The 25,194-nt window shown below is 55.8% G+C and overlaps 1 protein-coding gene across 3 annotated transcripts in view; it reads left to right on the plus strand.

Annotated features, from left to right (window-relative positions):
* The first annotated feature begins 1,738 nt into the window (after positions 1-1,738).
* Positions 1,739-25,194, plus strand: part of GPT (glutamic-pyruvate transaminase (alanine aminotransferase)) — a 37,330-nt gene continuing 13,874 nt past the window's right edge. Inside the window, exons 1-6 of one of the 3 annotated variants that reach the window (XM_015423578.1) lie at positions 1,739-2,103; positions 12,895-13,046; positions 14,781-14,949; positions 17,558-17,647; positions 19,130-19,238; positions 20,649-20,782. In XM_015423578.1, coding sequence (XP_015279064.1) covers positions 14,812-14,949; positions 17,558-17,647; positions 19,130-19,238; positions 20,649-20,782 — 471 coding nt within the window. In that variant the 5' untranslated portion in view covers positions 1,739-2,103; positions 12,895-13,046; positions 14,781-14,811. Of the gene's footprint in view, positions 2,104-12,894; positions 13,047-14,780; positions 14,950-17,557; positions 17,648-19,129; positions 19,239-20,648; positions 20,783-21,024; positions 21,159-25,194 lie in introns of all 3 variants that reach the window. The other 2 variants (XM_015423580.1, XM_015423579.1) reach the window with 2 other exon arrangements.

Raw genomic sequence — 25,194 nt, forward strand, 5'->3', positions numbered from 1 at the left:
TGACCTCGGGGATCCCATCCTACTTGGGGTAAAGCAGGCTTTAAAACTCACCCAGCCCGAACTGTTTGGCCCAGAGATCCAGATGGTCAGCAGCCGGTGCCGTCCGCACCCTGCCTCACCATCGTGGGGAGGAGGGTCCCACCCAGAGCAGGCTGAGAATGTCCGTGAACTTGGGTGGCCCCAAGAGGCCAGCGTTGTTTGGGTCAGGTGGCTGAAACAGTCACTAGGGAGGCAAAACTAAAACCAGGCTAACAGCTCCAGGGAAACTGCACCACACTAAGCGCATGTGTGAAAGCAGATCTGACTCTCACCCTGCAGGAGTGAGAGAGGACAGGTGGGAGAACCAGAGGTCAGCACAGGAAGCGCAGGAGCAAGCGGGGGGGGGGCATCCAAAATGGTCCTCCTGTTTCTACTACTAGGTAGAAGGGATGTCCTTCAAGGACGGAGGAGGGAGGGAGGAAAGAAGGAAGGAAGGAAGGGTGAAGAGAAGAAGAAGAAGAAGAGATTGGATTTATACCCCGTCCTTCACTACCCAAGGGAGTCTCAGAGTGGCTTACAGACTCCTTTCCCTCCCCCTCCCCACAACAGACACCCTCCTGTGATGTATGTGGGGCTGAGAGAGCTCTTGACAGAAACAGCTCTTTTTCAAGGACAGCTCTTATCAGAACTATGGCTTGCCCAAGGTCATCCAGCAGTTGCAAGTGGAGGAGTGGGGAACCAAACCCGGTTTTCCCAGATTAGAGTCCGCGCACTTAACCACCACACCAAACAGGAAGGAAGGAAGGAAGGAAGGAAGGAAGGAAGGAAGGAAGGAAGGAAGGAAGTAAGTAAGTCTTGGGCTACAGAGCCCCTTGTCCCTGGTCTAAAAGGGCAACGGGATGGCGGGGAGGGAATTTGGCTTGCAACAGATGGCCAGACCAGCCGCAGGAGAAAGGTGTGCCCATTCTCCCGGTATACTCCCTAGAACAGATGACGATGCTTTTCTCCTGAGTTGTGAAATCTGTGGCCAGGGGCGTTTCCCTGAGCAGCCCTTCTGAAATGGGAGAGAGGTCTTCGCTACCTGGGAAGCAGTGTTCCCTCTAAGCTGAGTAAGTGTGAGCTAGCTCACAGTTTTTTAGCCTCTAGCTCATACATTTTTGTCTTAGCTCAGGAAGGAGGGCTCCAGAGCAAACTGATTGATGCAGCAGCCAAATCGCTCGCTCTCAGCTTTAATGCCAGGAGCTCACAAAGTAGAATCTTTGCTCACCAGACCCCACACCTTAGAGGGAGCCTTGCTGGGAAGTGAACTTCGTATGGGTCCAAAAGCAGGGGGGTGGAGTCTCATGAGCTCTCTGGGGTCGGCACGTGCCAGATCTCCAGCTCCGTCTCTGGAGCTCAGTTCTGAGAATGGAATTTAGTCTCGCCTGAAGCCGCCTGGCCTGGAAATCCCCCAGCAGAATTTTAGGTGCACGGCTTGTGATTATTCAGCCTGGTGCTCTGCACGTGCCCAGAAACACTCCTTGCTCTGTTATGGCTTTGCGAAAGGTGGGAGAGCAGCAGCTGCCAGTCAGAGTAAACACGGCTGACCTAGATAGGCCCCGGGGCGGACTGGAGAGGAGGCCGTGTGCCTGGCGTGTTCCGGGGCTGAGTCACGGGATTGCAACCAAAGGTTCCGGGGCTGATCCCAGGTGACTTTCGGCCCTGCCTCTGGGGTGAGTGGGTTCTGGCCTCTGGGGCGGAGATGCTCCTGTTTGTCTCGAAGGCAGCGGAGGCCGGGGAGGCTGTGAGACCAGGGCGTGGAGGGGAGCCGGTTGTCCTGCTACGGCTGCTGCTGGAGCTGTCCGCGAAGACAGTTTGCACTGAGTGATTGTGCAGCCCGGGGTCCGGCCCTGGAGGCAGCTGCTCCGGCAAAGGTCAAGCCTGCCCGTCAGGTGACACCCACTCCTGCCTCAGCCCTCCCTCGGCCCCCACCCGCTGCCTGATGAGCAGGAGACTTGCGAGGACGAGGGCTGCCTAGACCGGCCAGGACCCCTGGAAACCCAGCAAGAGAGAGGTCGAGACTGAGGGGCACCCAGGAACAAGAGGGGACCAGTGCTCCACAGCACCCCCTGCAGTCCGGCACAGGTAGGGCAAACCCTTGCCTTGGCTTGAAAGGGGGTGGCGTGGGACGGGATTCGGGGGGGGGGTTCGTGCAATTGCTGGCTTGAATGGTTTCGAGGTGCCTGCGTCAGGTGCTAGGCGCTGTCCAAAAGGCACTCCAAGTCCCAGGGGTATGCCGGGGAAAGATCTCTTCTAGTGGACTTTAAACAGCCCGGGATTGCACCCCCAGAGGGGCTGTGTGCCGGGGGGGGGGAGAGGAGAGGCATTTTGCAGCTGCACTGCGCTGAGAGGGTGCACCCTGCAAGAGATCTTCCTGGGGTGCCCTTCTGGGGCCACTCCGTGGCTTCACGGGCGCTCCTATATTGCCACTCCAGGGCAACTGCCTGGGCCATGGGTACTTCTGGGTGTACCCCCTAAGGGGAGGGGAGGGGAGCCCAATTTGGCCTGGAGTGGATCCGTCGGGTTCCTCAGTGCTTGGCCTCTCTTTGGGCAACCTGAGACTTTGGGTCTCTCTGGAGATGGGGGGTTTATGGGTCTTGGTACGGGAATGCTCTCATCTGCCCCCACAAGGTCACCTCGCGAGGCCTCTTGCAATCTGGGAAACCCCTGGGCGGCCGGCCGGCGGAGAGCGCTCAGTCTGCCCAGGAGGGCTTGTGGTGGCTTCCCCCTCCTCCCCCTTCGACGTTCCACAGGGGGTCTCCCGCCCCGCGTGCGGCTGCCGGGGACCAGGAGCTGGGCTCCCCCCACATCCCTGCCGAGGTCCCATTGTTTCTTGGCACTTGTCCCCCCCCAGTGAGGGGCCTTTGCTGCCCGGGCAGTTCCCGAGATGCCAACCTGGACAATTGCGACCCTCTCTCCGCTTGGCCTGCCCCCCCCAAGCATCTCCACGGGGGCGACATCTTCCCCAGTGCCTCAGCCAGGCGCAAACCTCCTTTTGTGGGTGCCTCTCTCTTGCCTGAATCGACCCCTTCGGGTGGGGAGGGAAGAGAGACTGAGAGTCAATTTGGTGTCGTGATTAGGAGCCCGGAATCTGGGAGAACCGGGTTTGATTTCCCCACTCCTCCACGTGCAGCCAGCTGGGTGACCTTGGGTCAGTCACAAGTTCTCTCAGAGCTGATCTCTCAAGGGCATCCCTCAAAAGAGCTCTCTCAACCCCACCTATGTCACAGGGTATCTGTTGTGGGGAGGGGAAGGGAAGGAGATTGTAAGCTGGTCTGAGACTCCTTTGGGTAGCGAAGGGCAGGGTAGAAATTCAATCTCCTCCTCCTCCCCTTCTTCTTCTTCTTCTTCTTCTTCTTCTTCTTCTTCTTCTTCTTCTTCTTCTTCTTCTTCTTCTTCTTCTTCTTCTTCTTCTTCCTCTTCCTCTTCCTCTTCCTCTTCCTCTTCCTCTTCCTCTTCCTCTTCTTCCCTTAAGGGAGGGAGTGCGGTTCCTGCCAGGGTTCCCGTCACGGGGGAACTGTGTGTTTTTAACAGAGATTTCCCCCTTTTTGATCTCACTGCCCGCCTCTGTGCTGGGTGCGAGATGTCCCGATCCAGAGTGGGCACTGCCTGGGAAGGGCATTGCTGGCCAGAGTCCCCAACACTCCCACAAGTGCTGGGGAGGGGGAGGGCAACACTGCTACCTGCGCAAGGCCTGGGTGCAGGATGGGGCCGCCGAGCCCTGCGACAGCGCCACCGGAGCCTATCGGAGTGTGCAGGGAGCCACCGCCCTCTCCGGCAGCTCCCAGGGCTGATAAGAGGCAGCTCTCTCCGAGGTGGGTGGCGGGGCCAGACCCCTCTTCCCACAAGGGCTGCATTGTTTGCTCCCTTGGGTCTCTCTGCCTGGAGGCACCAGCTGACGGGAGGAGGTGGAAGGTCCCCAGGTGAGTCCTTGGGGCTCCAGGTATACATATCAGCAGCAGCAGCAGCAGGAGAAGCAGCTGGACTTTGGAGCAGGCGTGCACTGACACACACAGCTCCTCCTCCAGCGGAGAAGCCTGCCCTGCCGGATGGTGTCCTAAGTCTAGGTCTGCTTGGCTCTCCCTCTGCCTTCCTTTATGGTGGCTCATTGAGCCGGCTGCCTCCCTTGGCCTCGTGAGAGGGCTTTCTTGGGAGTCAGCAGCAAGACAGGAGACTCTACTGCTGGACACACTCACCCTGCACCTGGACAGAGAGAGAGACAGAGACACAGAGAGAGAGAGACACAGTCAGAGACAGAGAGAGACACACGGAGACAGATTCTCCCTCCTGCTAGGGTTGCCAGTCTTCTGGTGGGTGGGGCCTGGAGATCTCCAAGTCATCTCCAGCAGTGCTCCCTCTAAGCTGTGGAGTCTTGCGAGCAAAAATTCTACTCTGTGAGCTACCGGCATTTAAGTTGTGAGCGGGCGATTGGGCTACTACGGCATAAATTGGTCTGCTCCGGAGCTCTCCTTTCCGAGCGAAGACAAAAATCTGTGAGCTGGAGGCTAACAAACGGTGAGGTAGCTCACACTCACTCAGCTTAGGGGGAACCCTGATCTCCAGGTAGGGTGGCCAGGTCTAGGTTGGGAGCTCCTACAGATTTGGGGGTGGAGCCTGGGGAGGACAGGGACCCCAGTGGGGCACGATGCCTTAGAGACCCACCCTCCAAAGTATCTATTTTCTCCAGGGGGATTGATTTCTTTAGTCTGGCGATGAGCTGTAATCCCGGGGGATCGTCGGGTCCCGCCTGGAGTCTGGCATCCCGGTCTCCAGGCTGCAGAGTCCAGTTTCCCTGGAGCAAACGGCTGCTTTGGAGGGCGGACTCTCTGGCACTGCACCCGGCTGAGGCCCCTCCCCAAGCCCCACCCCCAAATCTTCTTGGAGTGGGCAGCCCTTATCTCCTAGCGTGCCCCTGGGGCAAAGAGTCATGGGGACGGGCTGTCCAGCCCAGAGCATGCTGGGTGAAATAGATTGCCCTGAGGATTGGCTTCAGATCGGAGTTCGAATGCTGCGCTGGTTGGCTGATCCCTGAGAGAGGTCTGGACAGGATGGGGGACAGACTGAAGCAGCTCCTTTGAACAGCGGCAGGGCTATTTTTGGGCAGGAACGCACAGGAACGGGGTTCCTGCTGGCTCCCGAGTTGGCCACGCCCAGCAGGAACTCATTAGCATAACAGGCCACACCCAACAGCAGGAACTCATTCGGATTGGCTACATTAGGGGTGTGTGGCCTAACATGCAAAGGAGTTCCTGCTCCAAAAAAAGGCCCTGGGTTTTGACAACAAACAAGGTAAACAGAATAAGAATCAAAAGGTGGGTGTGGCTGGATGACCACATTTCTGGTAACATGGGGGTGCGGCCTAATATGCTAATGAGTGGCACTGTTAGGGTGTGGCCTAATATGCTAATGAGTTTCTGCTGTTGGGTGTGGCCTATTATGCTAATGAGTTCCTGCTGGGCTTTTTCTACCAAAAATGCCCTGAACAGCGGCATTGCTGGGGGTGCCAACGATGCAACCCGCACAACCGGAATCATGCCCCAACATCCCCTGCCACATTGCATGGCATTCTGAGATAACCTGAACAGCAGGCAGAAATTCAACCGAAGCTTGCTTCCTTTGCATGTTGGGGAAGCTGCACCGGGTGAAGCGTTGCCTGTTACACAGTCGCTGAAGCTGCAAAAACCCCATCGATGAAGCTGGCCATTCCAGCTGCGTGATGCTTGCAGTGTACACAGCTCCACTATAACAGACACCAGAAAATGGATGAGCGGCAGCCAGTGTTCCCTCTAAGCAGAGTGAGGGTGAGCCAGCTCACCGTTTTTTAGCCTCCGGCTCGCACATCTTTGTCTCAGCTCAGGAAGGATGGGGCTCCAGAGCAAACTAATTTGTGCAGCAGCCAAACCACTCACAACTTTAATGCCGGTAGCTGACAAAGTAGAATTTTTGCTCGCAAGACTTCACAGCTTAGAGGGAGTATTGGCTGCAACTTAGCGAGGCCTGAAAGAGAGTCGGTCAGTGGTGGAGAAGCAGGCAGGCAAGGGTCTCTCCATCAATTACCCCACCTTTCCTCCAAAAAGCTCCAGGCGGTGCGTGTGGCTCCCTCCCATTTTATCATCACAACACCCCTGTAAGGTAGGCTAGATTGAGAGAGAAAGTGACTGGCCCATGTTCTCAGCGGAGTGGCTCTTTGGACTCTGGCTCTCCCTGGTCCTGGTCCAGCCTCCTCACCACTGCCCCATGCTCTCTGTCAGTGCCTGCCCTCTTGAAGGAGAAGTAGACGAGAAGAAGAGATTGGATTTATACTCCGTCCTTCACTACCCGAAGGAGTCTCAGAGCAGCTTACAGTCTCCTTTCCCTCCCCCTCCCCCACAACAGACACCCTGTGGGGTCAGTGGGGCTGAGAGAGCTCTCTCGAGAACTGCCCTGGAGAGAACAGCTCTGAGAGAACTTGTGATTGACCCAAGGTCACTTCAGCAGGTGCAAGTGGAGGAGTGGGGAATCAAACCCGGTTCCGCACTCCTAACCACTGCACCAAACTGGCTCTCCTGGGTGCTGGGCGGCAGAACGCAAGATGGGGGAGGGGGACTCTCCCCCCCCTCCCCTGCCACCTCTCCCCAACCTCAGAGCCAAGGGAAGGAGGCTTTCGGCATGTCGCTTTTCTCGCAGAAGCTGCATCAAGGGGGGAGAGTGCTTTGAATGAGGAAGGCAAGAGGGCATTCGGGCAGCGTGTGCTGCATCAGCAGAGCCTCCGGGAGCCTTTATCCGCGGGTGCCCTGATGGCCCCCTGGCAGGTTCAAGGTCCCCTCATGAGCCTCGCGGGACTCCTGGCTCTGCCGCAGAGTGTGCCGTTGAGGCTGCTGCTCCCTGGGTGGACGTGGGGCTGATGATTTGGGGATGGGGTTCGGGGTGGGGACCTCAGCAGGGTATAATCCGGAAGCTCTCCAGGCCCCGCTTGGAGGCTGGCAACCCTGCTCAGACGCCTGTCTGCAGGAGGCTCCGAGGGGCCACGGGAGGTTGGGTGAGACCTGCAGCGTACGTCAGGCATGCCTTGCTTGTGGGGGGGACTCAGTGTCCCAAGCCGGCCTGGGCGTTGACTGGGTTTGCTTCTTGCTCCGGGGGAAGCCACGAGCGGTGAAGCTTTGCATTGGGCCTGGAAGCCCCAGTTGGGCCTGCCGAACAGGAAACTCTCCCCAGGGCCTCTCTCGCTCGGCTGGGCTGTGGGCAGGGGAGAAGGCAGTCTCCTCTCTCGCCCACTTGCTCGGGAGCGGCTGGGAAGGTACTCAGATGGACCGAAAGAGATCCTTGGAGGATTTTGGTTTACCTAGAATTGCCGGGTCTGAGTTGGAAAAATACCTGGAGACTTTGGGGGTGGATCCGGGAGAGGGCGGGGCTTGGGGAGGGGAGGGGCCTCAGCATGGCACAATGCCAGAGAGCCCACCCTTCAAAGCAGCCGTTCTCTCCAGTGGAGCTGATCTCTCTGTCGCTGGGAGATCCGTTGAAAAAGTGGGAGACCTCCAGGCCCCACCTGGAGGCTGGCGTCCCTGCAACCAGCAGACCCCAGCGCCACAAGGCGGGGAGTCTTCCTCAGGCCTGCCTGTCTCCGCCTGCCGCCCTCGCCAGCCCCAGAATTTTCCAGGCATTCCGTTCTGGAATGTTCTCTCTCCCCGGTTCTGTTCCTCACAAAGCAAAAGTGCCGCTTCGGCCTGCTGGGAGCCCCAGTCCATCTCCTGCCGAGGAAGAGGGGGGCCGGGCAGAAAGGGGCCACGCTACCGCCCAGCAGGATGAGGAGGTCTCCGGGGCCACCGAAGCCGGACCATCAGGTGAGGGGTGGGAGAGGGACTCCCAGCCCCCCATCGGCTTGCTTTAGAGGAGCCCTCGGTCTGAGCCACGCAGCCCTGCTTGCACACTCCGTCTCCTGCACGGAGCTCGGCCTCTGCGGGTGCTCAAAGATGTGCAAACATTACATCCTCTTATCTTGGGCAAATTCATTAGGAACACACCTCCCAGGTAAACGAATGACCGACGCGCTTTGCCGTTTGTTAACGTGATCGGGGACGCAGGTTTATTTATTTATTTATTTTAAATGTTTAAATATTTACTAAGATCAAGTATAACTTATAACATGTACACTACCTGCAAAACAGTGTACAAAAGTTCTGAGAATCCAACATTACAAGCCAGCCAGTTTATCACCAACAAAGTTGTCATCATACATCAATATAACATAGTAACACACTAATGTAGTATCAGATCTGTTCCCATAGATAAGAATGACTTTTGAACTATAAATCCCCAATTAATGGAGTCACGCAGGTTTATGATCGGTCTGTCAGGTACGTGCTTTTCGACTAGGGTCAAAGGGCCCGAGGGCTATTTGGCCATTGAAATGGGGCTCAGACCACAATGCGGGAATCAGCTGTGAGCTGGGGTTCGCCTCTCGGCCGCTCCCACCGAAAGCCCAATCTGCAGGTGTGCAACTCTGGATTCAGCGTAGGACTCTGGGGCTTCTCATGCGTCACAGGAAAGCATCTGTGAGCCGCCACCCTCTGCTCTTTGCTATTGTGCAAATTCCATGACAGAAGGAAGATCTGCGTGGATAGGGACGGGGGAGTGTTTTGACACTGGAGTTACCCTCTGGCTGCCAGAGTTTTGTATTGACACGGCCCCTTCGTTTACTTATCGGCTGCCTTTCTCGCTTGAACACAAGGCGGATCACTCAGAATGAGTTAATATAAATCAACCGGATGGGACACTCAGTAAAGCAGGTGATAGGATTTGGGCTGCAGAACCAATCAGCAGTCTAAAAAACAGAACTGAAGCAAAGCAGGAGTGTCAACAGGACGCATTAATGAAGCAAAATTACACCATAGGATCCAGCCCACAGCAAACTATACACACTAGCACAGACTACCACCCCCAGTAATTTATCCATAAGAACATAAGAGAAGCCAATGTTGGCCAGGGGTCATTTCCAGCAGGAGTGCACAGGAGCGGAGGTCCGGCAGTAAAGAGCCCAGGGGGCGGGCACATGCAACAAGCCCCGCCCCCTGCTCCCAGCAGCCCTGGGCCTCGAGGAGCACAAGGATCTGCGCGTCTCCCCCCCACAATAGCGAGCAATCCAAAACAGCCCAGTGGAGCCTGAGCAGTGGGTTGTTGCCTTCTGACACACTTCCAGTGATACCAGGGGGTGTGGTATGTGCAAATAAGTTATGCTAATGAGCTCCTGCACCTCTTTTTCTCCTGAATGACCCCTGCCAGTGGCCCATCCAGTCCAACGCTCTGTGCACACAGTGGCCAAAAATACCAGGTGCCATCAGGAGGTCCAGGACACTAGGAGCCCTCCCACTGTTGCCCCCTCTAAAGCACCAAGAATACAGCGCATCACTTGCCCCAGACCGAGAGTTCCTATCTATGCTTTTGTGGCTCATAGCCACTGATGGACCTCTGCTCCCATGCTTGTAGCCACCCCCACCTCCTGTGGCAGTGAATTCCATGTGTTAATCACTCTTTGGGTGAAGAAGGACTTCCTTTTATCTGTTCTAACCCGACCGCTCAGCAATTTCATTGTGCGCTCACGAGTTCTTGTATTGTGCGAAAGGGAGAAAAGGACTTCTTCCTCTGCCTGTTCTATCCAAATAACTTTGTGAACTCTTCTGTACAGTGCCAGTCTGTTGCCTGCCTAGAGAAACCCTCTCGAATAACTCCGTTTTTCATTGATTCAGGCGGGTCACCATGTTGGTCTGAAGCAGCAGAACAAAGCTTGAGTCCACTGTTGGCACCTTTAAGACCAACCCAGTTTAATTCTGGGGGTAAGGTTTCGCACGCATGCATGGTATCTGATGACGTATGCATGCACATGACAGCTTATATCCAGAATTAAACTTGGTCGGTCTTGAAGGTGCCAACAGTGGACTCAACCTTTGTTCAGTTTTGCATAGTTTGCGGGAAGCCAGGAGAGTGGGAAGACGCTAGGGCAGGGACATTCCCAGGTTCAATCCCCGGCCTCTCCAGTTAAAGGAGCAGGCAATACGGTGATGAGAAAGACCTCGGCCTGAGACCCTGGAGAGTCGCAAACAGTGTGCATAGCCGGGGGGTCATTTCGTAGAAAAAGAGGTGCAGGAGCTCATTAGCATAACTCATTAGCATAACTCATTTGCATACGCCACACCCCCTGACATCACCGGAAGTGTGTCAGAAGGCAACACCCACCACTCAGGCTCCACTGGACTGTTTGGGATTGCTAGCTATTGGGGGGGGGAATGTGCAGATCTGTCCTCGCAGAGGAGGGAGAGCTTGTACCTGAATAAAACTTGGTATTAAAGGTGCCACTGGACTGTTTTGGACCGCGGGGCTGGGGCGGCCTTTTCAGCTTACCTGGCTGCTTCTTGGTCTGACTGAGGGCTGCTGGGAGCAGGGGGTGGGGCTTGTTGCATGTGCCCGCCCCCTGGGCTCTTTACTGCCAGAGCTCCACTCCTGTGCGCCAAGACTGATTGACCTTGATGGACCAGGGGGGGTCAGATTCAGTCACAGGCAGTTTCATGGGCTGAGCTTCTCTTCAATTAAGAAGGTGTAAAAATCACCCCTGTTTTCCCCTCGCCATTCCACACTCAGAACTCGTAGCCTTGCCCAGTCCGAGTCTGGAATGCCTGGAGGTTTGTGGGGAGGAGCCTGGGGAACTTTGGAGGGGGGGGGATCCCAGCAGGGTGTAATGCCAGAGAGTCCGCCCTCCAAAGGAGCTATTTTCTCCAGGGGATTCCAGGAGATCTCCAGGCCCCACCTGGAGGTTGGCAACCTTACTAAGCAAGCCCTGAAATTTGGAGCTGCGGTGGACCAAGACCTTTTGAAAGTGCTGAAACTACCCTGGCTGGCTCAAGGGGCTCGAGGGGGGGCCCTGCACTGCATCCTTTGGGAGCCCCCCCCAGGCCCTGCTTGGGGGAATCTGAATTGTTCAGAGCTTGGGGAGGGGGGGGGCAGTCCCGCTCTCCTCCCCTGTCCATTGTCTGGTGTCATTTGCAGAACCAGTTCCTCGGGTTTGCTGGTAGCCAACCTGTTTGCGGAGGGATTTGCCTCTCCGTTCCTTTCTGCCCTCCCACGCCCGCCCGGCGTAGAATTTCCTGGCACTTCTCCATCACACTTTTTAAACCCTGTCCTCCTCCTGAGGCACTCCGGGCCAGTCTCCCCCACTCCAGTCTACCCTCTCGACAGCTCTGGGAGGCCGGCCGGCCGAGAGAGGGTGACTGGACAGGTCACCTGGTCGGGGCAGAGAGGATCTCGAACACAGGTCTTCTGAAGCTGAGTCCAACACGCTCACCTCTACAGCAAGAGCCAGAGCCATGCAGTGATTAGACTGCCAGACTAGGACACTCTGAGAGCCAACTGTGGTGCAGCGGTTAAGAGCAGTGGACTCTAATCTGGGAGAACCGGGTTTTGATTCCCCGCTCCTCCACATGCAGCCAGCTGGATGACCTTGGGTCAGTCACAAGTTCTTTCAGAGCTGTTCTCTCAGGAGCAGTGCTCTGAGAGCTCTCTCAGCCCCACCTACCTCACGGGGTGTCTGTTGTGGGGAGAGGAAGGGAGGGAGATTGTAAGCTGCTCTGAGACTCCTTCGGGTAGTGAAGAGCAGGGTATAAAACCAACTCTTTTTCTCCTCCTCCTCCTCCTCCTCCTCCTCTTCCTCCTTCCTCCCCCCCAACAGGCCCCTTGCGAGGCAGGTGGGGCTGAGAGAGTTCTGAGAGAACTGTGACTGGCCCAAGGCCACCCAGCTGGCTTCATGTGGAGGAGGAGTGGGGAATCGAACCCGGTTCTCCAGATTAGAGTCTGCCACTCTTCACCACGACACCCAGGTTCTAATTTCTGCTCTGCCATGGAAGCTCGGCTGGGTGACCTTGGGCCGGGCACGCAGCCTCACCTACCTCCCAGGGCTGTTGTGAGGATAAAATGGGGGAGAGGAGAATGATAGAAGCCACCTTGGGTCTCCATTGGGGAGTGCCCTTCCATCCCTTCCGTGTCCTCTTTACCTGGGATGGGTACTCATCCGTGAACCTCCAGACTGAGTCCGTGGGGGGGGGGGGGGCTTCTGCGATGCTTCTTCTGGTTTGCAGCCGTTTCTCTGTCCCTGTGGGGATGCCCACAAGTGGTGCGTCAACGTGAATTTAGGTGTTTCAGATAGTTTCCTTTCCCAAACCCAGGCCCAGGGCAGCCAGGAACACAATAAACAGCCATGGCACTCTAACCCCCCCCCAAAAAAAACCCCTTCAACCTGATCAACTCCACAAAAAGCCCTCTTATGTTCCTGGTGTAGTGGTTAAGTGCGCGGACTCTAATCTGGGAGAACCGGGTTTGATCCCCCACTCCTCCACATGCAGCCAGCTGGGTGACCTTGGGTCAGTCACAAGTTCTCTCAGAGCTGTTCTCTCAGGAGCAGTGCTCTCAGAGCTCTCTCAGCCCCACCTGTCTCACAGGGGAGGGGAAGGGAAAGGAGCTTGTAAGCCGCTCTGAGACTCTGAGTGAAGGGTGGGGTATAAATCCAATTTCCTCCTCCTCCTCCTCCTCACCCCCTGCAGGCCTCCTAGGGATGCCAGCCTCCAGGTGGGACCTGGGGATCCCCTGGAGTTACAGTGCACCTCCAGACGACACACTGGAGAAGATGGCTGCTTTGGAGGAGGGACTCGGTGCCATTGTAACCCACGGGGGTCCCTGTCCTCCCCCGGCTCCACCCCCAAATCCCCAGGAGTTCTCCTTCCTGGATCTGGCAAGCCCACCCTCCTCCACACACACCTGTGGCCAGTGGGGAGCTGGCAGCCCTAGGGCAGCCCCACATCTAGATGCGCCCGGGTCTCTCTGCACATCGACAAGTCGTGTTCCTATAATCTGCAGAATGCGTACCGCGGTGGCCAAAGCGAGGTCCGCACCACCGAGCTCCTCGTCACCGGCTTCTACACCAGGGATATCGTCCGTGGCAGCCCCCCCACAGGCCGATCCACGCCGCCACGTGGGACGCAGGAAAGTCTCCTGGATCGGGCTCTGCGGTGAGGGTCCGCTTTTGGGGTGGTCTCGGCTTGCAAAGATGTCGTCCAAGTAGGGTTGCTACGGCCTCCAGGTGCGACCGAGACGTCTCCCGGACTTGCAAGCGATGCTCCCTCTAAGCGGTGGAGTCTTGTGAGCAAAAATTCTCCTTTGTGAGCGACTGGCATTGAAGTCGTGAGCGAGACCGATTTGGCTGCTGCATCACTTAGTTTGCTCTTTAGCCATCCTTCCTGAGCAGAGACGAAAATGTGTGATCCGGAGGCTAAAAGACAGTGAGCTGGCTCACACTCACTCAGCTCAGAGGGAACACTGCTTGCAAGTGGTCCCCAGACAACAGAGATGTGTTCCCCTGGAGAAAACGGCTGCTTTGGAAGGTGCCGCCTCCGTGGCGTTATATGCCGCTCACGACCCTCCCCTCCCCACACTCTGCCCTCCCACCCTGGGGGCAGCAGCTCGACGTCTCGGCCCTCTTCCGAGCAGATCCACACGGAATACTCGGACTGACCCCCAGTTTGGCAGCCCAAGCTGTGCTTCGGTTTCCGCCATGAACATTGTACGGAAAGCGTTTGTGTGAACCGATCTTCCTTCTAGTGCCGGCCTCGTCGTGCCTCTGACCCAACATCCGTGTCGCCCTGGTTGGCCAGTTTGGTGTAGTGGTTAAGTGCGCGGACTCTGATCTGGGAGAACCGGGTTTGATTCCCCACTCCTCCACTTGCACCTGCTGGATGACCTTGGGCAAGCCAGAGTTCTCTCAGAGCTGTCCTTGAAAAAGAGCAGTTTCTGTCAAGAGCTCTCTCAGCCCTGCCTACCTTACAGGGTGTCTGTTGTAGGGAGGGGAAGGGAAAGGAGATTGTAAGCTGCTCTGAGACACCTTTGGGTAGTGAAGGGCGGGGTATAGATCCAATCTCCTCCTCCTCCTCCTCCTCCTCTTCTTCTTCTTCTTCTTGGCTGGTGCCAGGCGCTGTACTCAAGAAGCCCTGTTGGGGGGCAGAGAGCCGGCAGTCTGCTTGGGAGCAGCTTTGGGGGGGTGGTGTGGGGGGTCCCGCATCTGACCCACTGCCGGCATCGGGCCCTTTCCCGAGCTGTGTCACCCCAGAGCTGGGACAGCTCCCCAGGCCTGGCACGGAGCGCTCCTTCCTTCCTTCCCTTCTCACCATCTTACACGGGCAACCTGCCCAGCGGCGGTGAAAGGCCCTGCGGGGGACAGAGGGGGGGCAGTTTGTTTTCTGCCTTTGTCTCCGCCGGCAGGGTGGCCGGGCCCTTTCAGCGCCTGTCCACAATGTGCCTCTGTCTCCCAGCCCCGCGCCTCCTCCCTCCTGCCCGGTGTTTAAAAGGCACGGCTCTTTCCCCTCCCTGCCAACGTGGGAACCGTCCGCCTCCTTCCCTGCCTGCCTGGCGGCTGGGTAGGTGCCCTTCTCCGGTGGGGCAGGGGCGGCTGCCAAGCGGTGGGGCCCTGCTCGCAGAGGGGCGGGGAGGGCTCTGGCACATTTCTCTCCAGCCTGAGAACTTCCAGCCCTCTGGCACCTGCCGGGCTCCTGTCCCGGGCCAGCGGCTTCCTGCAGGACTTTAACCCCAGCAGCTGCGGCAGCCGGGGCCAATGTCCCCGTGAAGGCGATGCCAAGGAGCGGGCTTGCCGGGGCCTTCCTGACCCGCAGCGCCCACTGGCTCGGGATCGGCGGGGGCCCGAGACCGACACAGCCGGTCCAGCTCAGACCCGCTTCCCTCTCGCTTCGCAGGGCCCGGCAGCAGCAGGCGAGCCCGACCAGGATGGCGGAGAACGGGCTGGGATGGCGGGAGAAGGTGCTGAACCTGGAGTCCATGAACCCCTGCATCAAGAAGGTGGAGTACGCCGTGCGGGGCCCCATCGTCACCCGGGCCGTCCAGCTGGAGAAGGAGCTCAAGGAGGTAAGCGAGCCGGGTGCCCGTCACTGTAGCTTCTGGCCGGAGGCGGGGCAGGGCTCGTCTCTTCTCTGAAGTAGAACTGAGATAGAACAAAGTTTGAGTCCAGCGGCACCAGTTTGGTGTGGTGGTTAGGGGAGCGGACTCTAATCGGGGAGAACCGGGTTTGATTCCCCACTCCTCCGCATGCAGCTGCTGGTGTGACCTTGGGTCAGTCCCAAGTTCTCTCAAAGCTGTTGTAGAAAGGGCAGATCTGGAGAGAGCTCTCTCAGCCCCCACCTACCTCACAGGGTGTCTGTTGTGGGTAGGGGAAGGGAAAGGAGATGGTGAGCCGCTCTGAGACTCCTTCGGGTAGTGAAGGCGGGCGGGGTATACATCCAATCTCTTCTTCTTTAAGACCAGCAAAGTTGTATTCCGGGTATAAGCTTTCGCCAGTGGCACCTTTAAGAGCAACAAAGGTTTATTCTGGGTGTAAGCTTCAGACCAACACGGCCGCCCACCTGGATCTATAGCTGATACAGTTTGTCAGCCAAGCAGCGTTTCACCGCTTCAGGAGGCGCTGGGGATTCTTACCTGTCTCCACCTGCTTTGCCATTGCATGTCACGGCACGCCCACAGAGGGTTGGAACACCAGCCCAAATGTCTTGTGCCAGATGGCATCGAAGGGTCAAGCCAGGGTCCAACAGCTGTCGAGGGAATCCTTGCAGCGGCTCGTGACAACCCCGTGCAGGCTAGACCTGGGGCAGGTCTCTCCGGAGGGCAGGCCACACCCTGGGAGGGCAGGCCTCCTCTGCAAAGCCCTGCCCCCCTTCCGGGCAGGTGGGACTCTTGGCGTTGCCTCCTGGTCATCTTCGGAGGGGCAGGACTTGTGCAGCCAGCGGCTTGCAGGGCTGAGTCTCTGGCCGAGCCCCTGAGCCACAGGGGGGTCCTGTTGTTAGGAGAATGCCAGGGGGCACAGCTCATGCCTAGCCATCTGCAGCCTCAGGCTCGATGTTAGAGGTCAGCAAGGAGGCAGCTGCCCAGGGATCGCCAGGGGGCCCGCTGCCACCCTTTGTAAGGGGAAAGTGGGAAGTCGTCGTGCCAGGTTCCCTGCAACAACAGAAGAAGAAGAAAAAGAGATTGGATTGATACCCCGCTCTTCACTCGGCATCTCAGAGCGGCTTACAAACTCCTTCCCCTTCCCCGCCCCACAACAGACACCCTGTGAGGGAGGTGGGGCTGAGAGAGCTCTTTCAAGAACTGCCCTTGAGAGAACAGCTCCAAAATCACTTGTGAATGACCCAAGGTCACACCAGCTGGCTGCAAGCTTAGGAGTGGGGAATCAAAGCCGGATCTCCCAGATTAGAGTCCGCGCACTTCACCACGACACCAAACTGGCTCTTAACCACGACACCAAGCACAGGTGCCCCAGAGTTATACCTCTCTCTCTCGTGGGTGGCCATGCTGGGAGAAACAGCAAAATGCAGCCGCTCTGCTTCTTCCCTCCTGGTGACTTCCCTGTAGATGGGGGGGGGGGCGCGTGGGGCAGGGTTGGGCAGCCGTTCTCCTTTTGCCGCCACTGCCTGAAGGACACGCTAGCAGCTGGCCAGGTGAGCAGGGGAACGGCTGGCCAGGTGAGCAACTGACCCGCCAGGCAAGGAAGTGACCTGCCAGCTGGGTGCTGTGCCTGCCAGGCAGGGGAGTTATTCGCCGGCTGACTGACCAACCAGGAAAGCAACGTTCCAGGCGGGCAGGCAAGAGAAGGACCAGCTGGGCAGGCAGCTGGTCAACTGGCCAGACGGGTGGACGACTGACCTGGCAGGCAGGCAAGGAGTTCACCCACCGGCTGACCTGAATGCTGGGCCAATGAAAGCTGAACTTAAGAGGCCTTATGAGTAAACATGCAGAGGAGCTCCTGCACGCCTACCTCGCAGGGTTGTTGTGAAGGTGAAATGGGAGAGAGGAGCGTGAAGTTTTGTGAGGATAAACTAGAGGAGAAGGAAGGAAGCTGCTTTGGGTCGCCGTTGGGGAGAAAGGCGGATGGAAATCGAGTACATAGCAACTCCTCTCCAGAGGGGAATCCCTTGGGCAGCCTCCTTCCCTGTGGGTTTCCTTGTGTGGGTCCTCAAGGGGAGGTTTAGCCTCCGGCTCACACATTTTTGTTTTAAGAGGAGTCCCTTGGGCAGCCTGCTTCCCTGTGGGTTTCCTTGTGTGGGTCCCCAAGGGGAGTTTTAGCCTTTGGCTCACACATTTTTGTTTTAGCCTCAGGAAGGATGGGGCTCCAGAGCAAACTGATTCATGCAGCAGCCAAATGGCTCGCTCACCACTTCAATGCCGGTAGTAGCTCACAAAGTAGAATTTTTGCTCACAAGACTCCAGGGCTTAGGGGGAGCCTTGGTGGCCACGGATAGACCTTTCCTCCCCGAATCTGTCCGATCCACCTGCTCCAAGCCCAGTTTTTAACTTCTTGCTAAAGTCATCTGTTTTCCTTCAGCCAGCGTGACTCTCCGTGTGGCATGGCCTGGTGGAGGTGTGGGGCCGGTATGGAGGTTTTCCTCTCACCTCCAAGCAGGGGGTGGGGGTGGGGGCGATTGGCGGGCCTGAGCTGGTCTTTGTCTGCCTCTCCTCTTCCCAGGGAGCGAAGAAACCCTTCACAGAGGTGATCAGAGCCAACATCGGCGATGCCCACGCCATGGGGCAGAAGCCAATCACTTTCCTGCGCCAGGTATGATCTTGGGACTCGGAGGGTGGTCATTTCTGTTTGGCGGGGGAACAGCGGGGGTCTGGGATCATTCACAGCACAAAGAGCCCCGCTGGGGTGGGAGGGTTGCGTATCGAGGCAAGAGCTGCACCTCTTTGATTTCTGCCTGCCCCACAGCTGCTACTGGTACGGGGGCCCTACCAGAACTCCCTTCCACCCTCTCCCTCAGATGGCAGGAACCTTTGCCCCATAGGGGGGGAAAGACCACAGGAAAACGTAATGCTTCATTTCCCAGGGTTCTGGAAAGGCCATTCATTTGCTGAGGACGTTTCTGTGCCGTCCCTTCAGAGTCCTGGTTTAAGGCGGCTTAAAATTAAAACCAAGCCGTTCAAAACAAGCCATCGGACATAAGCAGAGTGGAAACTATCCATTAAACAGAAGGAGACTGTTAAAAAGCTGATAGGATGAAACCTGCAATTAAAAGCCTGAGTTTAAAAGTTTTGTTTTCTCATGGCACTGGAAAGAAAAGTGAAATAGGTCCTAGTCTAGGCTCAGAGGGAGGACATTCCAAAGGCAGGGAGCCAACACACAGCAGGCCCTGTCTCTAGGCACCATCAGCCACATATACAAAGGTGGAGGGCACAGAGAGAGCAGGGCTAGACAGGCAGAGTGTCTCACCCACTTCAGAAACAGTCTGGACATACCCGCAGTGCTGGGTGGGGGGTATTTTTCTTATCTAGGAGGAGGGCCGCTGTGGTTAAATTGGCAAAAATACTAAGATATTCTCAGTTTGCAATGGATCTTTGCTTCATTGGAGAGAAGGCATTTCTTTCTGTGGAAAAATCTTTATTTCTAAGGGAAGGGTACACGGGAAAATCTACAAAATAACAAAGACCCAAGGCTACATCTCTACAGCTACAGAACAGACCAACCACATGGTCTCACCACCACCACCACCACCACAACAACAACAATGGAGATTCTTCTTCTTCTTGACCCGTAGAAGGAAATCACCTGAATGCATTAACCAATGATTGTTAGTAAATAGGCTTAGGTTTCCCAGGCTTTCTTACCGTTGGCTCTGTGCCAGGTTTCCCTTCCAGGTCAGTCTAAACAGCAGCACAGAAGGTAAACAGATTAACCCTATAACGACTGGATTTTAGACCTTGCAACGCACACCTATTTCCAACAGCAGCAAGACAGAATCCATCCTGGGTTCTCTACTTGCATCTCGGCAAGGCTCAATTCAAGTGAAACCTGGGCAGATCTCAGTCCTGGGAGTGAGCTTTCAGGATCCAAATTCAGACCCAAGTCGTACATGTGGGGTGATCTGTGTGGAAGAGCACATGCCAAGGGCCTTCGCCCTCACCACAAAAAGCCCACACCCTCCGGATACAGATCTCTCTGGTTGAGGGAGAGGCGGCCCGTCCCCCCTACTGGGCCTCTCTTGCTGGCAAGGAAAGGGGCAGTTAAGGGCAGGAGCCTCATCCAACTTCTCGCCGGCAGGTCTGTGCCCTCTGTATGTACCCGGAGCTTTTGAACGACCCCAACTTCCCCAAGGATGCCAAGGAGAAAGCCTGCAAGCTGCTGGAAGCCTGTGGGGGGCACAGCATTGGTGAGTCTCCTCTGCCTCCTGTCGGGCATTCTTCTCTTCACCAGGGGTCATTCCGTAAAAAAAGAGGCGCAGGAGCTCATTAGCACAACTCATTAGCATAACTCATTTACATATGCCACACCCCCTGACAGTTCAAGTGAAACCTGGGCAGAGCTTAGTCCCTGGAGGGAGCTTTCAGGATCCAGATTCAGACCCAAGTCGTACGTGTGGGGTGATCTGTGTGGAAGAGCACATGCCAAGGGCCTTCGCCCTCACCACAAAAAGCCCACACCCTCCGGATACAGATCTCTCTGGTTGAGGGAGAGGCGGCCCGTCCCCCCTACTGGGCCTCTCTTGCTGGCAAGGAAAGGGGCAGTTAAGGGCAGGAGCCTCATCCAACTTCTCGCCGGCAGGTCTGTGCCCTCTGTATGTACCCGGAGCTTTTGAACGACCCCAACTTTCCCAAGGATGCCAAGGAGAAAGCCTGCAAGCTGCTGGAAGCCTGTGGGGGGCACAGCAAGGGCTTGTTGCATGTGCCCGCCCCCTGGGCTCTTTACTGCCGGAGTTCCGCTCCTGTGCGCTCCTGCAGGAAATGACCCCTGCTCTTCACCCTCCCCTTGACTGCTGTGTACTTCTTGGGGTAGGAGTGATGGGGACGAGACGGGCCTTATTGGATTCCCCCTCAGCCATCGGCCTGCAACAAAGCTGGTCTGAATTCCCTGTTCAGGTGCCAGGCCTGAGTGCCAGGCTGGGTCAAGGGAGCAGGATCACCAGCCCCGAGGCAGAGCCCGAGATCTCCCAGGATTATTACTGATCTCCAGGATACAGAGATCAGTTCCCCTGGAGAAAACGGCTCCCCTCCCCAAACCCTGCTCTCCTCTGAGAATATAGTTGGTCCAACGGGGATTGGAGAACTGAACATTGTCCAGAGTCTGCAGGAAAATAACAGGGGAGGGGAGGCCTTTGGTCAAATCCCTTGCAGGTCCTCTCTGCTGATCCACCCCACAGGGCTGTTGTGTCAATGCACACAAAGAAGGTTGAGACATTTTGTGCTGGAAAAGATCCATACATTATTACTGTGTTGTAAACATTAATAATGATGTATGGAGCCCTTTCAGTGTGCAACATACTGGTGTTCCCTCTAAGCTGTGGAGTCTTGTGAGCAAAAATTCTCCTTTGTGAGCTGCTGGCATTAAAGTTCTGAGCGAGTCTTTTGGCTACTGCATAAATTAGTTTGCTCTGGAGCCATCCTCCCTGAGTTAAGACAGAAATGTGTGAACTGGAGGCTAAAAAACTGTGAGCTAGCTCACACTAACTCAGCTTAGAGGGAACACTGCGTGGTGATATATAGGAGTCTCTCTGACAATCCCGACAAGGCGGTATGACCAGAAACACCTGTCCAGTAACCTTCTCCTCCCTTTCCCTCCCCAGGTGCCTACAGCGCTAGCCCTGGGATCGATTGCATCCGCCGACACATCGCCGACTTCATTGAGAGAAGAGATGGGGGCATTCCATCCAACCCAGACAACATCTTCCTTTCCACAGGCGCCAGTGATGGCATCGTGGTACAGAGACCTCTGCACATGTTGAAGGAAGGGGCACTGGGGGGCAAATCAAAGAGAGGGGAAGGAAAGGGGAGAGAAATGGGTTGCCCAGTGGCTAGGAATTCTGTTACGCATGCACCAAACAGAACTCCGATATGGAATCCCCAAGGAAATTGGTAGCGATATAGGAGTCTCTCTGACAATCCTGACCAGAAACACCTGTCCAGTAACCCTCCCTTCTTCTCCTCCCTTCCCCTCCGCAGGTGCCTACAGCGCCAGCCCTGGGATCGATTGCATCCGCCGACACATCGCCGACTTCATTGAGAGAAGAGATGGGGGCATTCCATCCAACCCAGACAACATCTTCCTTTCCACAGGCGCCAGTGATGGCATCGTGGTACAGAGACCTCTGCACATGTTGAAGGAAGGGGCACTGGGGGGCAAATCAAAGAGAGGGGAAGGAAAGGGGAGAGAAATGGGTTGCCCAGTGGCTAGGAATTCTGTTACGCATGCACCAAACAGAACTCCGATATGGAATCCCCAAGGAAATTGGTAGCGATTGCGGTCCACAGTGGAAATTTCTCTATTTCGGCATATCACCCCCTCAACCCCTATTAGCCATGTTTTATTACCATAGGGGAGGGCATGAATAGCCAAGGGCGGCAGCCAGAAGCTGCAGCCAGATTAATATTGAGGAGGGCTGGTCAGGCTCCAGACAAACAGCGGGGTCTGGATGTGAGGGCGATCTGTCTGCGATATCTGTCACTCCATGGATCGCCAGGGTTGATTTGGCTGGTCTGGCTGGCTAGGCGGGTGTCCATTACCTTCTTCACCGCTCCGTGTGTGTCCCTCCCGAAGCTGAATGCTCCGTTGAAGAGGAGGACTATCCCAGATAGAAGGACAAACCGTGGGGTCTGTGGGCCATGACGAGGCACCCCGTGGGTGGCTGCATTGACTCAGCACCTCCTGCCCTTTCCTGCATTGCTGCTCTGAGCAAGTTTGCCGGTCTCCCCGAAATACACCTCCAGACTACAGAGATCTGCTCCCCTAGAGGGAACGGCAGCTCTATAATAGAATCATAGAATCATAGAGTTGGAAGGGGCCCATAGAGACCAACTAGTCCAACCCCGTGCCCAATGCAGGACCAATGTAAAGCATCTCTGACAAATATTCGTCCAGCCTCTTCTTGAAAGCTGTCAGTGAAGGGGAGCTCACCATCTCCCTAGGCAGCAGCTGATTCCACCTTTGGACCACTCTGACCCTGAAAAAGCTTTTCCTGATATGCAGTCGATCCCTTCCTGCATGCAATTTAAACCCGTTGCTTCGGGTCCTCTCCTCTGCTGCCCACTGGAACAGCTCCTTGCCCTCCTCCCAATGACAGCCTTTCAGATATTCAAGTCACGTCCCCACTTGCCGCCCCCGAATCTCCAGGAATTTGCAAAGTCAAGAGTTGGCAGCCCTGATTTCACGGCCTGCTTTGCTGGGGGCCCGCTCTGCGCACTTGGACAGTTTCACAAAGCCCCTTTTGTGCTCCTCTTGGCAGCCGGGGCTGAAGGGAACGGGGACTGTCTCTGTGCAGGACAGGGTCCCCAGGCCAGGCAGCGGGAAGGCCTTGGAGAAGGAGCCGCAGCAGGCTTTGCCTCGTGAGGGGCCAGTGCGGGGCATGCCAGGATGGCTCTGAGACTGGCATTCAGGCACGGAACGTGGAAACCAGAGACTCAGCAAAAGCCTTCCTTGCCGGTTGCGGAAATGTCCTGGTTTTTTTTTTAAAAAAAGGGATCTACAGGACAGGAGGAGCTTCAAAGGGGAGCTGTGTTAGTCTGCCATAGAAGAACTAGATTTGAGTCCAGTGCGACTGTAGAGACCAACAAGAGTTTTGGGGTGGGAGCATTCAGGAGTCGACGCTCCCTTCGTCGGATACTGCAGAATGTTCCAAGAGGGGCAGAGCCGTGTTAGTCTGTCTGTAGCAGTAGAAAACAACAAGAGTCCAGGAGCACCTGAAAGACTAACCAAATTTGTGGCAGGATAGTATGAGCCTTCATGAGTCACGGCTCACTTCTTCTGGTACCAAAGTTGATGGATCTCCATTCTGTACTGCTAAAAGTGGTGCCTCCCCTGTCTACAGGAGTAGAAAAGAGCCAGAGTCCAGGACCACCTGAAAGACTAACCAAATTTGTGACAAGGAAGGAGCTTTCACAAGTCACGGCTCACTTCTTCAGCTACAAGCATGGACAGCTTCAAGAGGGAACTGGATAAACATATGGAGCAGATGTCCATCAGTGGCTGTTAGCCACAAGGGATAGATAGGAACTCACAGGCTGGGGCAAGGGATGCTCTGTCTTCTTGGTGCTTGGGGGGTAGGGGGCAACAGTGGGAGGGCTCCTGGTGTCCTGGCCCCACTGCTGGACCTCCTGATGGCACCTGGTATTTTTGGCCACTGTGTGACCCAGAGTGTTGGACTGGATGGGCCACTGGCCTGATCCAACATTGGCGTCTCTTATGTTCTTATAGGAACTCTCAGTCTGGGGCGAGTGATGCTCTGTATTCTCAGTGCTTGGGGGGGGCAACAGTGGGAGGGCTCCTAGTGTCCTGGCCCCACTGCTGGACCTCCTGATGGCACCTGGTGTTTTTGGCCACTGTGTGACATAGAGTGTTGGACTGGATGGGCCACTGGCCTGATTCGACATGGGCTTCTCTTATGTTCTTATGTTCTTCAAGCTTGCCCCCTGCCACAGATGTTGCTAGTCTTGACTGGACTCTTGCTCTTTTCTACTGCAAAAAAATTGTTGGTCTCCAAGGTACTCTACTGGACTCATATTTAGCAGAAAAGGAGAAGCAAAGGGTGTGGGCTGTTCAGACATCCACATTCTGCATTTGTGCTCCTTTGAAAACCAGTATGGCATTGTGGTTGGAGTGCTGAGCATTGACCGGAAAGATCGAGGTTCAGATCTTTATGGAGCCATGAACTTTGCTGGGTGACCCTGGGCAAGGGGCTCTCTGCCTGCCTGCCTGCTTTTTACAGGGTTTGGAGGGTGGGGGAGAGGAAGGGACTTTATGTGCCCTGCCTTGAGCTCCTCGGAGGGAGAGGGCAAGGCAGAAACGTGGCAGGTGCCCCTCTCCCTCTTTAATTAAAATGCCGTCTCAAGAAACCCGGTGTTCCCTTGGTGGCATCCGGCTCTTCTTGGAGGGGTAGTTCAGCCGGAGGGAAAATAAATCCGAAAGGCAGCAGATGCCGGGAAAGATCTTTCTGTGCCCAAGAGAGCTGTCAGTCAGAGAGGAGACGGACAGACGGGCCAAGGAACGGCCTTTGAAAAGGGGAGGAGGGCTGGGGCTCGGCAGAAGAGCAACTGCTTGGCATGCAGAAGTTCAGTCACTGGCAGAATCTTTGGTTAAAAAGATAAAGTCGATGACCTGCAAAAGAACTCTGCCTGAGACTCTGGAGAGCCCCCCGCCAGTCAGAGTAGCTAATACGGACCTTGAGAGACCTGTTTATTTATTTATTATTTGGGGCCCTGGTGGCTCAAGTGTTTAAGACACTGAACTGCAGATCGGAAGGTCGGTAGCTCAGCAGTTCGAGACCCCAGCGCTGCGTGACGGAGTGAGCTCCCGTCTCTGGCCCCAGCTCCTGCCAACCTAGCAGTTCGAAAGCAAGAAATTGCAAGTAGATAAATAGGTACCACTTCGGTGGGAAGGGAACAGCGTTCCATGCGCCTCGGCGTCTAGTCATGCTGGCTGCATGACCACGGAGAAGTCTTCAGACAGCGCTGGCTCTTCGGCTTGGAAACGGAGATGAGCATCGCATCCCTAGAGTCGGATTCGACTGGCTTTCGAGCAAGGGAACCCTTTACCTTATTTATTTATTTATTGCTTCTTGGCTGTTTTTGCAACCAGAGTCATAAACAGCGGACCTTGAGAGACCAAAGGTGACTCCAGGTGTGTGTTCAGTAGGAAGGGGCGGGGAGCTAAAAAAAAAAAGCAAAGCAAAGGAAGGTCCCACCGTGCACTTCACTGCATCACCGCCATGATGTTACTTCTGGTTCCACTGATGCCCTTTTGGCTGTGAACTAGGCCTGACCTAGACATCGGAGTGCAGAGAAAGAAACGCCCTGAGCTGGGGGGACGCAAGGGTTCCCACATCGTTTGGCAGCGGGGAGTGGGGGGCCACATCACTGCTTTAAATCAGGGGTGGCCAAACTGGCACAACTTAAGAGCCACATAGAATAAATGTCAAATCTTTGAGAGCCGTGAGACATGAACAACTATTACACATGTTTTTAACTTTAAAATATGCAGATTTGCTTTTTATTAACATTAAATGAGACTGCCCAAAATAAAAAGGGGTAAAACCAGATATCGATAATGATATTTAACTGTCCAGTTATATTTATTTGTTTGCTAATGGTATTTATTTGTCTAAGAGAGAGAGGGAAAGA

This window comes from Gekko japonicus, unplaced genomic scaffold (genome assembly GCF_001447785.1).
Source record: "Gekko japonicus isolate JY-2015 unplaced genomic scaffold, Gekko_japonicus_V1.1 scaffold3936, whole genome shotgun sequence".
In the NCBI taxonomy this organism is placed as follows: Eukaryota; Metazoa; Chordata; class Lepidosauria; order Squamata; family Gekkonidae; genus Gekko; species Gekko japonicus.